The sequence below is a fragment of the Hyla sarda genome, chromosome 6, assembly GCF_029499605.1.
Source record: "Hyla sarda isolate aHylSar1 chromosome 6, aHylSar1.hap1, whole genome shotgun sequence".
Taxonomy (NCBI): Eukaryota; Metazoa; Chordata; class Amphibia; order Anura; family Hylidae; genus Hyla; species Hyla sarda.
The window spans coordinates 134,117,248-134,132,917 of record NC_079194.1 but is presented as its reverse complement, the minus strand read 5'-3'; the positions used below and the strand labels follow the sequence as shown (position 1 = coordinate 134,132,917).

Here is a 15,670-nt window from a genome sequence, read left to right as displayed (position 1 = left end):
GCAAAACTACAACTCCAAGCATGCCCGGACAGCCAACAGCTAATAAGCAGTAGCTCAGAGGGCAGGTGAATTGTCCTTTAAGGAGCTGATTCCACAAGTTTCTGGGTTCAATCCCCAGACAAGACAGATAATGATAGAATCATTTTTGTTTATTTTAAAAGTAGTTTAATTAGGAGTCGGGCGGCATGCGGCGGGCGGCATTGCGGTGGGGTCCCCGGCCGGCCTGACGCACTAATACAACACTTTTCAAACATAGCGCAGCGGCAGTCATATAAACGGCAGCTGCTGTGCTATGTGTGAAAAGTATTGTATTAGCACATCAGGCCGGCCAGAGACCCCAGTGCAATGCTGCTGACTTCCCCAGCCCGATGCGCTAGTACAATACTTTTCACACATAGTGCAGCGGGGACATGTATATGTATATATATATATATATATATATATATATATATATATATATATATGTACGTAAGCGCTGCAGGGGGCATAAATACATGAAAGCGCTGCGGGGGGCGGCATGTTTTAGTGCTTAGAGTACTTTTCAGGCCTTAAATAAATTGGTGTGGGTTATTGTGTAAATGACGGGAGCTGCGACTTTCAGAGAAAAGTCGCACATCATGAATTGATCACCACTGCATAAAACTAGCCTAAAGCACTGCATATGGTAGTTCACTTTCAGATATGATCTATAGCAAAAGTTGCACAAAAGTCGCAGGAGAAGTGACAGACTTTTGATGCAACTTTTTTAGATAGAAAAAAAAAAACGCTCTTAATATCTTGATGAATTCCCCTCTATGCTACTATTCCTGATTTCTCACGTGTTCTTTTACATAATGTGGGTAGCTGGGCAAACTTAAGATGGCACCAGGAGGAACTATAGAAGGAGGCAAGCTGGTGGAAGCAGTGTGATGGTCTGGGCAATGTTCTGCTGGGATACTCTAGGTCCTGGCATTCATGTGAACGTTACTGTGACACGTACCACCTACTTATACACTGATGCAGACCAAGTGCACTCCTTCATGGTAGAAGTATTCCCAAATTCAAAGTGTTGACTTGGCCTCCATCTCCACAATACAGGATATATTTGATGCAAATGTCTTGGTGTCATATAACATTGGACACATTCAGGGGTCTTGTAAAAGCCATACCTCAATAAGTCAGTGCTGTTATGGTGGCAGAAAGCCATCTACACAATATTAGGCAGGTAGTTTTAATATTATGGCTGATCAGTGTTTATCAAAACTTCCTGTATATACTTTTCTGCCAGAAGGCACGATAGATCCCACTACCTTAATTTCTCCATATTACAACTTGTCATTTATAAGCTGACCTTTACTGTGCCAAACAGTTCATCCTTAATGTGTCCGCCACCAAACTCTTTCTTGACAGTCGCTCTTGTCGCTGCGTACAACATCTTCAGCCGTACCTGTCACCAGACAACAAAGATGATCACAGAAAATTCACCTTATACCGTATGGTCATCATCAGCTGGAGAATATCTACACCACCTATGTGACATAAGAAGGGACATGTTATTGCTCAGGAATCCATGTGTCTTTTCTGTAACCTGTACAATTATCCATAATCCCTCTGTATGTAATGAACATATTTCAGGAATCAGACTATGGTGATATTGGTGGCAGAAGATTACACCTGGCCTACACATCTACTGCGTGGATTTTGTAGTTAGACCTAGAGGCTTGAGGCTCTTCATAATAACGAAGTGTCCAGAAACATTCTAAAACATTTAGCATTTAAATCCCTCACTATTTTCAAGATTTTATGGTTAGTAAATGGAAAATTTTGGGACTACTACTCACAGCTGGGAATTTGCTATAAGGCTGGGTTCACACCACGTTTTTGCAATACAGTTCCCGTATACGTTTTCAGTTTGAAAACCGTACGGAACCGCATTAAAAACGTATACATTGACTCTCCATTGAAAACCGTATGCCAAAAGATGCATCAGGTTACATCCGTTTTGCATCTTGAACGGTTTTGTCCATTTTTTTTCCCGTACCCAAAACTGTAGCCTGCCACGGTTTTGGTCCGGGTGAAAAACCGTATGGAAACCGTATACATTATTTTTTAACATGGGAGTCAATGGGAACAGTACAGAACCGAATGTGCATCCGGTTCCATTCAGTTTGCACCATACAGTTTTTGCCATTGCACATTTTTTTTTCTTGGAATTTCACTCAAACAAGTGAACTTTTATTTATAAAAGGAATGAAAAGTTAAAAGGGGTACTCCGGTGGAAAACTTTTGGTGCCAGAAAGTTAAACAGATTTGTAAATTAGCGGCAAATAAGAAGGTACTCGCCACCACTTTTAATTGCGGACTGGTAGATGGCTTGTAAATGTGTACGTCCCCTTTAACTGCTATGAGAGCTGCATATATGGTGCTAACACGCTGGGAGTTTAGCAAGTCACAATGTAACATAGGAGATGAAAGAATGCGGAGCACTCACCCAAGCTTCTTCTGCAGTGGTAGTTTAATCCAAAACTTACAACACAGGGGTACACGGGTAGGGGAGCTGTGTTTGAGGATGCGGGGGGTATCGTCTCGGTTACGAGACGATACCCCCCTGCATCCTCCAACACAGCTCCCCTACCCGTGTACCCCTGTGTTGTAAGTTTTGGATTAAACTACCACTGCAGAAGAAGCTTGGGTGAGTGCTCCGCATTCTTTCATCTCCTATGTTAGATTTGTAAATTACTTCTATTAAAAAATCTTAATCCTTCCAGTACTTATTAGCTGCTGAATACTACAGAGGAAATTCTTTTCTTTTTGGAACACAGAGCTCTCTGCTGACATCATGAGCACAGTGCTCTCTGCTGACAACTCTGTCCATTTTAGGAACTGTCCAGAGCAGCATATGTTTGCTATGGGGATTTTCTCCTATTCTAGGCAGTTCCTAAAATGAACAGAGATGTCAGCAGAGAGCACTGTGCTCGTGATTCAGCAGAGAGCTCTGTGTTCCAAAAAGAAAATAATTTTCTCTGTAGTATTCAGCAGCTAATAAGTACTGGAAGGATTAAGATTTATTAATAGAAGTAATTTACAAATCTGTTTACATTTCTGGCACCAGTTGATATAAAAAAATAAAAAATAAAAACTTTTCCAACGGAGTACCCCTTTAAAAACTTATACTTTTTTCCTTCTTCTTTCTGATGCAACCGGACATCATTTTTCAAACCGTATACGGGTTAAAATTTGTACACACGTTTTGATACAGTTTAGTCAAGTTTTGAGGAATCCGTTTTTCATCCAAAAACCTGATACGGGAACTGTATTGCAAAAACGGGGTGTGAACCCAGCCTGGCTTAGAAGAAAAGGATCATTGTACAAGATGTAAATGTGGGGCCTTGTCTGTTTTTCTATATTTGCTACATATGGCTTGCTATAATTCAGTCTAGACCAGTGGTCTAACACTGAGGCCCTCCAGATGTTGCAAAACTTCAACTCGGCATGCTGGGAGTTAAAGTTTTGCAACATCTGGAGGGCCACAGTTTGAGACCACTGGTCTAGACAAACCTCTAAATGACCTGGACTCCAGACTGATACATTTTACCTGCACGCTGTAACAAACTATCAGCACAATCCAGTGACTTGTTCTGAACTCCCAGTAGTGAGAAGTATTAGGTCTTGATTAGTGTTGGGCGCGAATATTCGCATTCCAAATTTTTATTGCGAATATATATTCGCTATATATTCGAAATGACAAATATTGTTTTTTTTTTTCACAGAACACATCACAGTGATCATCATCCCTTCCCTGCTTCCAGCTTGTGGTCTAAAGAATGCTCCAATACTAGTTACTGTGTGAGACTGTGGAGCGTGACTATTTCGCATATTCCTTCATTTAACTTGTGGGCCAATGAGAATGATGCAAATACACTTGTCAGAGGTTATCAACATCCCTAGCAACCAATAGTAAAGTTTCCCACCCCTTCACTATATAAGATTCCTCCCAGCGGTAGTTTTTTTGCAGTTTCATGTGCGATTACGCGAACATGCAACAAATCTGCAAATACACAACGAATATAACGAATCAGGAAAATTCGCGATTACAGGATGAATATACAGTAGTCCCTCAACATCTTGATGGATCCGTGCAATGTAAAGTATAGGAAGTTGTACTCACCTGTCCCCGCCGCTCCGGACCCGTCACCGCTGCCCTGGATGTCGCTGTCCATCGCTGTTGCCGCATCCCCGTCGCTCCGGAACGTCTCTGCTGCCCGGGTAGGTCGCTCTCACGTCGCCGTCATCACGTCACTACGCACGCCGCTCCTATTGGATGATGGGACAGCGTGCGCGGCGACGTGATGACGACGATGGAGAGCGCCGGTGATGGAGGAGAACGCGAAGAGGACGCTCTGGAGCCCCGAGGACAGGTAGGAGACATCACCGGAGCACACGGGGCACTGTAAACGGCTATCCGGTGGCAGCTGAAGCATTCTGCGTTGACGGATAGCCGTTTATGCGATGACCCCGACATACAAAAGCATCGTATGTTGATGCTGCCTCTGAGAGGCCATCGTATGATAAAATTATCATATGTCGGGGCCATCGTAGGTTGGGGGGGTCACTGTATATATATATATATATACGTCCATATATACGTGAAATATCGTGAATTCGAATATGGCCAATGTTGCTCATGGATTTTTCCTATTAATTTTCATTCCACAGTAATGAAGCTAGACGTACATCTTATTAGAACTTGAACCTATGTAACTCTGTATCCAGCCACATGGTGGGGGATGAGGGGGGGGGGGATGTCACAGACAAATGTCACAATATTAGATATATGAGGAAGTAAACAAGTATGACCAGGCATCTTGCGTTATACCGGGGAATTATCAGGTGACCAGGACAAGAAAAGCCATTCATAACCCTGGGCATTCTGGCTGTCGAGACGGTACAGGATGTAACATGGCTGACTGTCGTCCAAGAGTGGAAGGATGGTGGCATCGTAGTCTTGGTCCCAGCTCTTTCTCAGATCCTTGTGAGTGCCCAGCACAAGCTGCTCTGCAGGAGGAAAGAAGAAGAAAAGGGAACCTAAATTACTCCAGATACATTTTACCCGAACTGATACAGTGGAACAGGACAGCAGAGAGATTTAGGCTGCTGTTGTGTTTAACTTTAATTGTACTAAACCCTCAGCTATCCTCAGGACAAAACAAATGAATGTTTCTATTCACTGACAACAAGTAGAGATCTAAAAAAAAAATGGTGAGGAGCTAAAAGGGGAGCTTATGCAGAGAAACAGCAGAGCAGTAAAAGCAACCGATCAGATTGCTTCTTGTATTTATCTGAAGACTGTATAAATAATAGAAGCAATCTGATTGGTTGCTATGGGCGACTGCTCCGCTGTTCTTCTGCACACGCTTTGATAAATCTCCCCAAAAGTCCAATACAAGGCTGTGATGCTTTCCATTACACAGTGACATATGACTGGACCCCAGCCCTTTAATAAATAGTCAAACTCCCCCTTGTTTATCATAATGACTAATACACTGTTTTACAACCGGGGTGCCTCCGACTGTTGCAAAACTACAACTCCCAGCATGCCCGGACAGCCTTTGGCTGTCCGGGCATGCTGGGAGTTGTAGTTTTGCAACAGCTGGAGGCACCCCGGTTGGGAAACACTTGACTAACAACACTTTCAGTGTCACTACAGGTCTCGGCTTTCTGTTGCTCTTTAACCCCTTAAGGACTCAGCCCATTTTGGCCTTAAGGACTCAGACAATTTAATTTTTACGTTTTCATTTTTTCCTCCTCGCCTTCTAAAAATCATAACTCTTTTATATTTTCATCCACAAACTAGTATAAGGGCTTGTTTTTTGCGCGACCAGTTGTCCTTTGTAATGACATAACTCATTATGCCATAAAATGTATTGCGCAACCAAAAAACACTATTTTTGTGGGGAAATTAAAACGAAAAACGCAATTTTGCTAATTTTGGAAGGTTTCGTTTTCACGCCGTACAATTTACGGTAAAAAGGACATGTGTTCTTTATTCTGAGAGTCAATACGATTAAAATGATACCCATTATTACATACTTTTATATTATTGTTGCGCTTAAAAAAATCACAAACTTTTTAACCAAATTAGTACGTTTATAATCCCTTTATTTTGATGACCTATAACTTTTTAATTTTTCCGTATAAGTGGCGGTATGGGGGCTAATTTTTTGCGCCATGATCTGTACTTTTTTTTTGATACCACATTTGCATATAAAAAACTTTTAATACATTTTTTATAATTTTTTTTTTAATAAAATGTATTAAAAAAGTAGGAATTTTTTACTTTTTTTTTTTCGTTCACGCCGTTAACCGTACGGGATCATTAACATTTTATTTTAATAGTTCGGAAATTTACGCACGCGGCGATACCAAATAGGTCTATAAGTCTATAAAAAAATAATTTTACGCTTTTTGGGGGTAAAATAGGAAAAAACGGACGTTTTACTTTTTTATTGTGGGAGGGGATTTTTCACTTTTTTTTTACTTTTACTTTTACATTTTTTTTTACACTTGAATAGTCCCCATAGGGGACTATTCATAGCAATACCATGATTGCTAATACTGATCTGTTCTATGTATAGGACATAGAACAGATCAGTATTATCGGTCATCTCCTGCTCTGGTCTGCTCGATCACAGACCAGAGCAGGAGACGCCGGGAGCCGCACGGAGGAAGGAGAGGGGACCTCCGTGCAGCGTTATGAATGATCGGATCCCCGCAGCAGCACTGCGGGCGATCCGATCATTCATTCAAATCGCGCACTGCCGCAGATGCCGGGATCTGTATTGATCCCGGCACCTGAGGGGTTAATGGCGGACGCCCGCGAGATCGCGGGCGTCGGCCATTGCCGGCGGGTCCCTGGCTGCGATCAGCAGCCGGGATCAGCCGCGCATGACACGGGCATCGCTCCGATGCCCGTGGTTATGCTTAGGACGTAAATGTACTACCTGGTGCGTTAAGTACAACCGCACCAGGACGTACGTTTACGACCTGAGTCCTTAAGGGGTTAAAGGGGTACTCCCCTGGAAAAAATAATTTTTTTAAATCAACTGGTGCCAGAAAGTTAGACAGATTTGTAAATTACTTCTATTTAAAAATCTTAATCCTTCCAGTACTTATAAGCTGCTGTATGCTCCACAGGAAGTTCTTTTCTTTTTGAATTACCTTTCTGTCTGACCACAGTGCTCTCTGCTGACACCTCTGTCCATGTCAGGAACTTGTAAACAAAGAAAAAAGAGAAGGCCCAAGGAGGCGCCTAGTGCAATACCCTAAATAATGAATCAAACCCCACATGGAGTGGGGACAAGTGGAGGGTCTGATAGATGGCCGCTCACCTGGAGCGTATATTAGATACGCATGTAACCTCAATCTGAGGTGATAGTGAAGGAATCCGTGCAGGCCCGCAGGTCTTCAGGATGGGTCCAGAGGGAGATCCTGTTGGTGAACTAGGAAAGTAGGAAAAAATGACCTTTAGCCAGGCGCTCAAGAATCCAAAGAGATCTCACAACCAAGTCATGGAAGTGAGTATAAGTTCAAGCTATATTGGTATACAACAACGCGTTTCGGGGTTAGCATACCCCTTCAGATTTGTAGACTGAAGAAGGGGTATGCTAACCATGAAACGCGTTGTTGTTCTATACCAATAAAGCTTGAACTTATACTCACTTCCATGAATTGGTTGTGAGATCTCTTTGGATCCCCGAGCGCCTGGCTAAAGGTCATTTTTTCCTACTATCATGTCAGGAACTGTCCAGTGCAGGAGAAAATCCCCATAGTAAACCTCTCCTGCTCTGGACAGTTCCTGACATGGACAGAGTTGTCAGCAGAGAGCACCGTGGTCAGACAGAAAGGAAATTCAAAAAGAAAAGAACTTCCTGTCGAGCATACAGCAACTGATAAGTACTGGAAGGATCTGTTTAACTTTCTGGCACCAGTTGATTTAAAAAAAAAAAGTTTTCCACCGGAGTACCCCTTTAAGGAGCATATGATCACATTGGTGGCATAGACTGGCACGCTCCTTTATAAACAGACGTCTGCGTCTCTCGTCAGAATGTGTTTATCTTGTAGCTATTCTGAGCTGGAGCATTCCATATGACGACGTGCATTTTCCAGGAGCTGTTTAACACATCTCCGGGGCTCCCTCCTCTTGGTCAGCGGTGACAAGACACAGAGGACACACAAGGATTTACTTATCAGTCCCTGCTGACACCGAGCTCCTCAATGTTCATGATGTTCCTGCTTAAGGATCTTGTCTAACAATACCTTAACACTTTCTTCTCCACCATAAATTACATGTATAATATCCAGTGCCCGTACACCTTATACTAAACGTGAAGATTCCCCCCCAAAGTCTATTGGAAAGGTATAAAACTCATTCAAACCCCAATTCTCCGACCTGGAGGTCTCCTAATGGATCGGCAGCCGATTGACTCGCTTGTACCACATGCTTGAACGTAAACGTTGGATAACATTTGAGAATATAACAATAATAGTGATTTTTATCTATAACTACGCCATTTACTCAGTTCCCACTCTTTAAAATACACCGCTCTGTTGACTCTATTTAAATTCTTTTTTTAATGACTCTTCTTAGGCTGTATTCACTCTACGATTTGGCAATACGGGAACCGGATATGGCTGGGGGGAGCAAAAACTGGGCGCTCCAGTATCCAGCCTGAACTCCATTCATTTGAAAGAGCTGAGCGGAGTCAAACGCTGACTCCGGTCGGCTCATTTTGGCCCCATATACGGTTTTCTCACCGGACCTAAAACCGTGGTAGACCACGGTTTTAGATCCGGTTAGAGAACCGTATACGGGGCAAAAATGAGCCAACCATAGTCAGAGATTGACTCCACTCGGCTCATTGAAATGCATTACATACGGGCCGGGTCTGGCTGGGATATGGGAGCACCCGGTTTTCGCTCCCCCAGCTGTATCGTAGTGTGAACCGGCCCTAAGCTGTCCAAGGGTTTGTCCAGGAGCTATGATGTGATACTGGTAGCACGGAATGCTTTATCTCACAGCTGCTCAAAAATCCTGTGTAAACCACCTGTAGGCATCACGGAGACTCCATTATAGATGAGATGGTCCTATTGGCTTTCCGGGATTTACCCCAATACTACCTCCTTGTCAGTGAAATAAGGCTGCTGGTACCTTAGCCCACATTTGGTGGAGCTTTATCCCCCCGGACAGTTGGTCACCAGCACTAGCCTTCTTATGCCTGGGTATTGGTCACACATTCAGACTGTCATCAGGCTCCACACTATGGTAGTGCACTAAAGGTTCTGAACTGGCTGGAACTGTACCGAGCTATCCAGGACCATTGTACCATGGGACATTTAGAAGCGGATCTTATTATAAGGATAAGTTCACACAGGATTATCGCTGCGGCTTTCTCTGAGCCATAGACCAGTGGTCTTCAAACTGTGGCCCTCCAGATGTTGCAAAACTACAATTCCCAGAATGCCCGGACAGCCGTTGGCTGTCCGGGCATGCTGGGAGTTGTAGTTTTGCAACATCTGGAGGGCCACAGTTTGAAGACCACTGCCATAGACCGAGCAGGGGGAGCCAGCGCTAAGGCTTCCATTGACTTCCATTAAAAGGGAGCTTCAGGGTGTTTTCTCCAGCTCCCATTGAAGTTAATGGAAGCAAGGTTTAATGACATCGCTCTGTTTAGGATGTGGAAATCCACATTGGCCCAGATTTATCAAACTGTGTGAGAGAAAAAGTGGAGGGATTTTCCCACAGCGACCAATCAGAGCTCAGCTTTCACTTTACCTCAGCTTGTTAGCTGAGCTGTGATTGGTTGCTGTGGAAAAATCCCTCCACTTTTTCTCTCACACAGTTTGATAAATCTGGGCCATTGTGTGAAAATACCCTAAGGGCCCATTTACACCGAGATCATTAGAATGAATAGGAAGAAGCGTGCAGTTATGCACTTCACTTCCAGGCTCGCTGGGATCTCTGTCCAGTTGCACTAGAATGGCTCCACGGTCTGGGGCAACTGGACAGAGATCTAAGCAAGCCAGGCGAAGCGCACAACTGCATGCTTCTCCCCGCTTGCTCTGCTGATCAGTGGGGGTCTCAGCACTAAGAACCCAGTCGATAAAAAGCTTTTACATTTCTCTGTAACGTGTCAAACATTTTCCAAATGGTAGGGACTCTTTAATAAAACAAAAACCTTTACAGGGCTTGTCATTAAACAATGACTCAGCGTTCTTCAGGTCAGCCGTACAGCAACCGCTGCTGATAAATAAAAAATATATGAGCCAAGGAAATTCACTACTAGGAGTGCGTTCACACGGCTGTCTGTCCCCGTTTCGGTTTCGTTCTTGCAGGCTGTAAACAGATTAAAATCAGTTTTTAAAAAATCCCATTCATGTCAATGGGATTTTTTTATAATCTGTCTGCACTCATTTCCGTTTTTTTGACGGCAGAATTTTTTCTTCCGTCAAAAAAACTGAAGAAAAAACGGATACAGTAAATTTAACATTGAAGTCTATGGAAAATGGATGAGCCTTTAATGTCATCCGTTTTTTCAATCTGTTTTTTGATCCGTTTTTACTTCTGAGCATGCTCAGAACAAAAGAATAAAAAAATTTTTTTTGGGATTTATTAACTGAACAATAACGAATCCAAACGGATAACATCCCTTTGCATCCGTTATTGTCAGTATTTTTTTTTTTTTAAAGTCCGTTTTTATTTTTGACGGGAGAAGAACGGGACGGGTCTAGATGGCAGTGTGAACGCAGCCTAAGGCTCGCATGTCTATATGCGAGTCTGATTGCTGGGACTTGTGGTTCATGCAGTCTGCACAGACAAATTGTTCATATCTCTTCCTAATCATTATATGTCATACTTAATAGTTTTACAGAAACATGGAAACTGGGAACATAGAGTACCCCCAGAACGAACCTACCCCTTTCAGGACTTCAAGGGGCAAGATATCCACAGTAAATTCAATGCCCTGCTCTACTTAGTTATAGGTTTTAGGAAAGCTGGGTAACAACCAACCCTGAACTTCCACAGTGACTGTCACCCAGCCTTTTCAGAGTTCTGAATGACAAAGTTACACAGCAGTATGTTCACAGCTCAACATAACTTAAGAGTCTGGGTAGCTGTAGGGAACATCTGTGACACAGTCACCCAGCTTTCCTAAAAAACAGATACAACTGAAATGGACCAGTGGAATTGTTACCAATCTAAGGCTGGGTTCACATCACGTTTCCTCCCATACGGAAGCGCATACGGCAGGGGGGAGCTGAAACCTTGCGCTCCCGTATGCGCTCCCGTATGCAAGTCATTTCAATGAGCCGGCCGGAGTGAAACGTTCGGTCGGCTCATTTTTGCGCAGTATGCGCTTTTACAACCGGACCTAAAACCGTGGTTGACCACAGTTTTAGGTCGGGGGGAAATAGCGCAAAAATGAGCCGACCGGACCGAACGTTTTACTCCGGCCGGCTAATTTTTGCGCAGTATGCACTTTTACAACCGGACCTAAAACCGTGGTTGACCACAGTTTTAGGTCGGGGGGGAAAAGCGCAAAAATGAGCCAACTGGACCGAACGTTTCACTCTGGCCGGCTCATTGGAATGAATTACATACGGGAGCGCATAGAAAGGTATACGGGAGTGCGAGTTTTTAGCTCCCCCCTGCCGTATGCGCTTCCGTATGGGAGAAAACGTGATGTGAACCCAACCTAACAGAGGAGAATGATTCAGCAGAAAAGGATATTTTACCTTATGGGGAATGGAGGCTATAAACAACATTTCTTCACAAGTTTATGAACATGACACTACAAAAGTACATTTCAAACAAATAAAAGCCCACCCCAAGCCCCTTAGACCAGTGTTTCCCAACCAGGGTGCCTCCAGCTGTTGCAAAACTACAATTCCCAGCATGCCCGGACAGCCTCTGGCTGTCCGGGCATGCTGGGAATTGTAGTTTTGCAACAGCTGGAGGCACCCTGGTTGGGAAACACTGTCTTAGACACTCACCATCTTCGATGACCACTTTTATCAGCCGGATAGATCCATTTCGAGCCTTTGCGAAGAATTCCTTCAGTTCTGGGGTAGCTATAAGAACCAAGAACATACCGGTGAGTCAGCTAGAGAGAGAGCGAGGAGAGGGCTGCGGGAGGGGAGGCTGCAGGCCGTCTGTCTGGGATCAACTACAAATGGGCAACAGCACATGAGCTAAACTCGATCCCTGACAGCATAACCTCCCAAATATAGTCAGGGGCACAGGGAGGGGCTGCTTAATACAAGAGGGATAAACACAGGCGCTATCTCTGTCATGTTACTCAGGGGAAGAGGGCAGCAGTTCATGCCCATAAGTGCCAAGGACTGCTTTACAGATGTTACCGGGTTTCCACACCGTCCATGATTAATGGGTTGAGGGGGTCACGTCTCCAGGATACTCAGGATAAACACACACCGAAGGTGACCCTGGACTCGCTGGAACTCCTGCCATTTATGACCAACAATTTTAAGTGTCACTGTGCCCCCCGCAACCTGTCACCTATTATAATGGTTGTGACTAGTGGTCATACCAGAATGACACCTCTCCAATATTCCTAATAAAAATATTTGTATAAAAAGGTCTATGATACCAGGCCCCTGTGACCTACAGGAGACGTCAGGGATGCAGTGCTGGGCACTCGTGACCCACAGGAGTTGACAATAGGCAATTGTAACCTATAGGAGACATTAGGGCCGGGCACTTGCAGGATGCAGTGCTGGGTACTCGTAACCCACAGGAGTTGGCACTAGCATCAAAAATCATCTTTTAATCTTAGAGATTATGAGGCCCTATTGTCTCCTCCTTCAGCCAACTCCGGGCTGTGCCATTCATCCACTATATGGTCTCCTCATGCTGCCAACACCTCCACGCTGAGTCATTAAGCCACTATATGGTGTCCTCATGGTGCCAGTACCTCCACGCTGTGTCATTCAGCCACTATATGGTGTCCTCATGCTGCCAACACCTCCACACTGTGCCATTCATCCACAATATGGTGTCCTCATGCTGCCAACACCTCCACACTGTGTCATTCAGCCACTATAGGGTCTCCTCATGCTGCCAACACCTCCACACTGTGTCATTCAGCCACTATATGGTCTCCTCATGCTGCCAACATCTCCACGCTGTGTCATTCAGCCACTATATGGTCTCCTCATGCTGCCAACATCTCCACGTTGTGTCATTCAGCCACTATATGGTCTCCTCATGCTTCAGCCTCATCCAAGCTGTGTCATTCATCCACTATATGGTGCCCTCATGCTGCCAACACCTCCACGCTGTGTCATTCAGCCACTATATGGTCTCCTCATGCTTCAGCCTCATCCAAGCTGTGTCATTCAGCCACTATATGGTGTCCTCATGCTGCCAACACCTCCACGCTGTGTCATTCAGCCACTATATGGCCTCCTCATGCTTCAGCCTCATCTAAGCTGTGCCATTCATCCACTATATGGTGTCCTCATGCTGCCAACACCTCCACGCTGTGTCATTCAGTCCCTATATGGTCTCCTCATGCTTCAGCCTCATCTAAGCTGTGTCATTCAGCCACTATATGGTCTCCTCATGCTGCCAACACCTCCACGCTGTGTCATTCAGCCACTATATGGTCTCCTCATGCTTCAGCATCATCCAAGCTGTGCCATTCAGCCACTATATAGTGTCCTCATGCTGCCAACACCTCCACGCTATGTCATTCAGCCACTATATGGTCTCCTCATGCTTCAGCCTCATCTAAGCTGTGTCATTCAGCCACTATATGGTGTCCTCATGCTGCCAACACCTCCACACTGTGCCATTCAGCCACTATATGGTCTCCTCATGCTGCCAACACCTCCACACTGTGTCATTCAGCCACTATATGGTCTCCACATGCTGCGCTGTGTCAGTTAGCCACTATAGTGCAGGGATGTGGAATTCCAATCGCCTGATGCCGGGAACATGCAGTTCCGGGCGCCGGGCAGGTGAATTTTTCCGGCCCTTAGCTCGGCTTCGGTCAAGCAGGGCCGGACCTGACAAGCGCTGTGGGCACTTGTAACCTACAGGAGGAATCAGTGGCTGGGCAACTGTAATCTACAGGAGATGTTAGGAGTAGGGCACTTGTAGCCTGCAGGATGCAGTGCTGGGCATCCATTACCAAAAGGAGGTGGTCCTGGGCACTTGTAACCTACAGCAGGCAGTGCTGAGCATTTGTAACCTACAGGGGACATTAGGAACAGGGCACTCGTAACCCACAGGAATTGGCACTGGGCACTTGTAACCTACAGGAGGATTCAGTGGCTGTGCAACAGTAATCTACAGGAGATGATAGGAGTAGGGCACTTGTAGCCTGCAGGAGGCAGTACTGGGCATCCATAACCCCATTACCAAAAGGAGGTGGCACCAGGCACTTGTAACCTACAGTGATTCAGTGGCTGGGCACTTCTAGCCTGCAGGAGGCAGTACTGGGCATTTGTAACCTACAGGAAGCAGCAGGGGCTGGGCAACTGTAACCAAAAGGAGGTGGTACTGGGCATTTGTAACCTACAGGAGGCAGTGCTGAGCACTTGTTGTAACCTACAGGAGATGTTAGGAGCTGGGCGTTCGTAACCCATAGGAGGTGGCACCGGGCACTTGTAACCTACAGGTGGATTCAGTGGCTGGGCACTTGTAACCTACAGGAAGCAGCAGGGGCTGGGCAACTGTAACCTGCAGGAGGTGGTGCTGAGGACTTCTAGCATACAGGAGGCAACGGAGGCTAGGCATAACCTACAGGAAGTGGCATGTCTGACCACAGTTCCCGCCATATCCAGACCCCAGCACCCAACCACCGGTCCAGCCAGAGCCCAGTGTATGGCCACATCCAGAGCCCAGTGTATGGCCACATCCAGAGCCCAGTGTATGGCCACATCCAGAGCCCAGTGTATGGCCACATCCAGAGCCCAGTGTATGGCCACATCCAGAGCCCAGTGTATGGCCACATCCAGAGCCCAGTGTATGGCCACATCCAGAGCCCAGTGTATGGCCACATCCAGAGCCCAGTGTATGGCCACATCCAGAGCCCAGTGTATGGCCACATCCAGAGCCCAGTGTATGGCCACATCCAGAGCCCAGTGTATGGCCACATCCAGAGCCCAGTGTATGGCCACATCCAGAGCCCAGTGTATGGCCACATCCAGAGCCCAGTGTATGGCCACATCCAGAGCCCAGTGTATGGCCAAATCCAGAGCCCAGTGTATGGCCACATCCAGAGCCCAGTGTATGGCCACATCCAGAGCCCAGTGTATGGCCACATCCAGAGCCCAGTGTATGGCCACATCCAGAGCCCAGTGTATGGCCACATCCAGAGCCCAGTGTATGGCCACATCCAGAGCCCAGTGTATGGCCAAATCCAGAGCCCAGTGTCTGACCAGCTGCTCCACCCTCCTCCAGTTTTATGGATAAGTACCAAAGCCGTATATTTAGCACGTCCCTAATTTATCCTGTTAACCCTTTATAATACAGGACTACACGACTGAAAAGCAGCATAGAAACCTCCCTGCCCCATAATCTCTACCTTATGTCACATATTTAGTATATTATCCATATATGTAAACTCATCCCTTCCTCCAATATCGCCCCTGCACCTCATCCCTTCTA

At 45.5% G+C, this 15,670-nt stretch overlaps 1 protein-coding gene across 1 annotated transcript in view; it reads right to left on the bottom strand.

The window, feature by feature from the left end:
* The window catches only part of TWF2 (twinfilin actin binding protein 2), a 36,144-nt gene that overhangs the window by 14,703 nt on the left and 5,771 nt on the right, over positions 1 to 15,670 (bottom strand). Inside the window, exons 2-4 of the mRNA XM_056525061.1 lie at positions 12,031 to 12,108; positions 4,856 to 5,034; positions 1,331 to 1,426 (exon numbers count right to left, since the gene is read on the bottom strand). Of these exons, the coding sequence (XP_056381036.1) occupies positions 1,331 to 1,426; positions 4,856 to 5,034; positions 12,031 to 12,108 (353 nt within the window). The remainder of the gene's footprint in view (positions 1 to 1,330; positions 1,427 to 4,855; positions 5,035 to 12,030; positions 12,109 to 15,670) is intronic.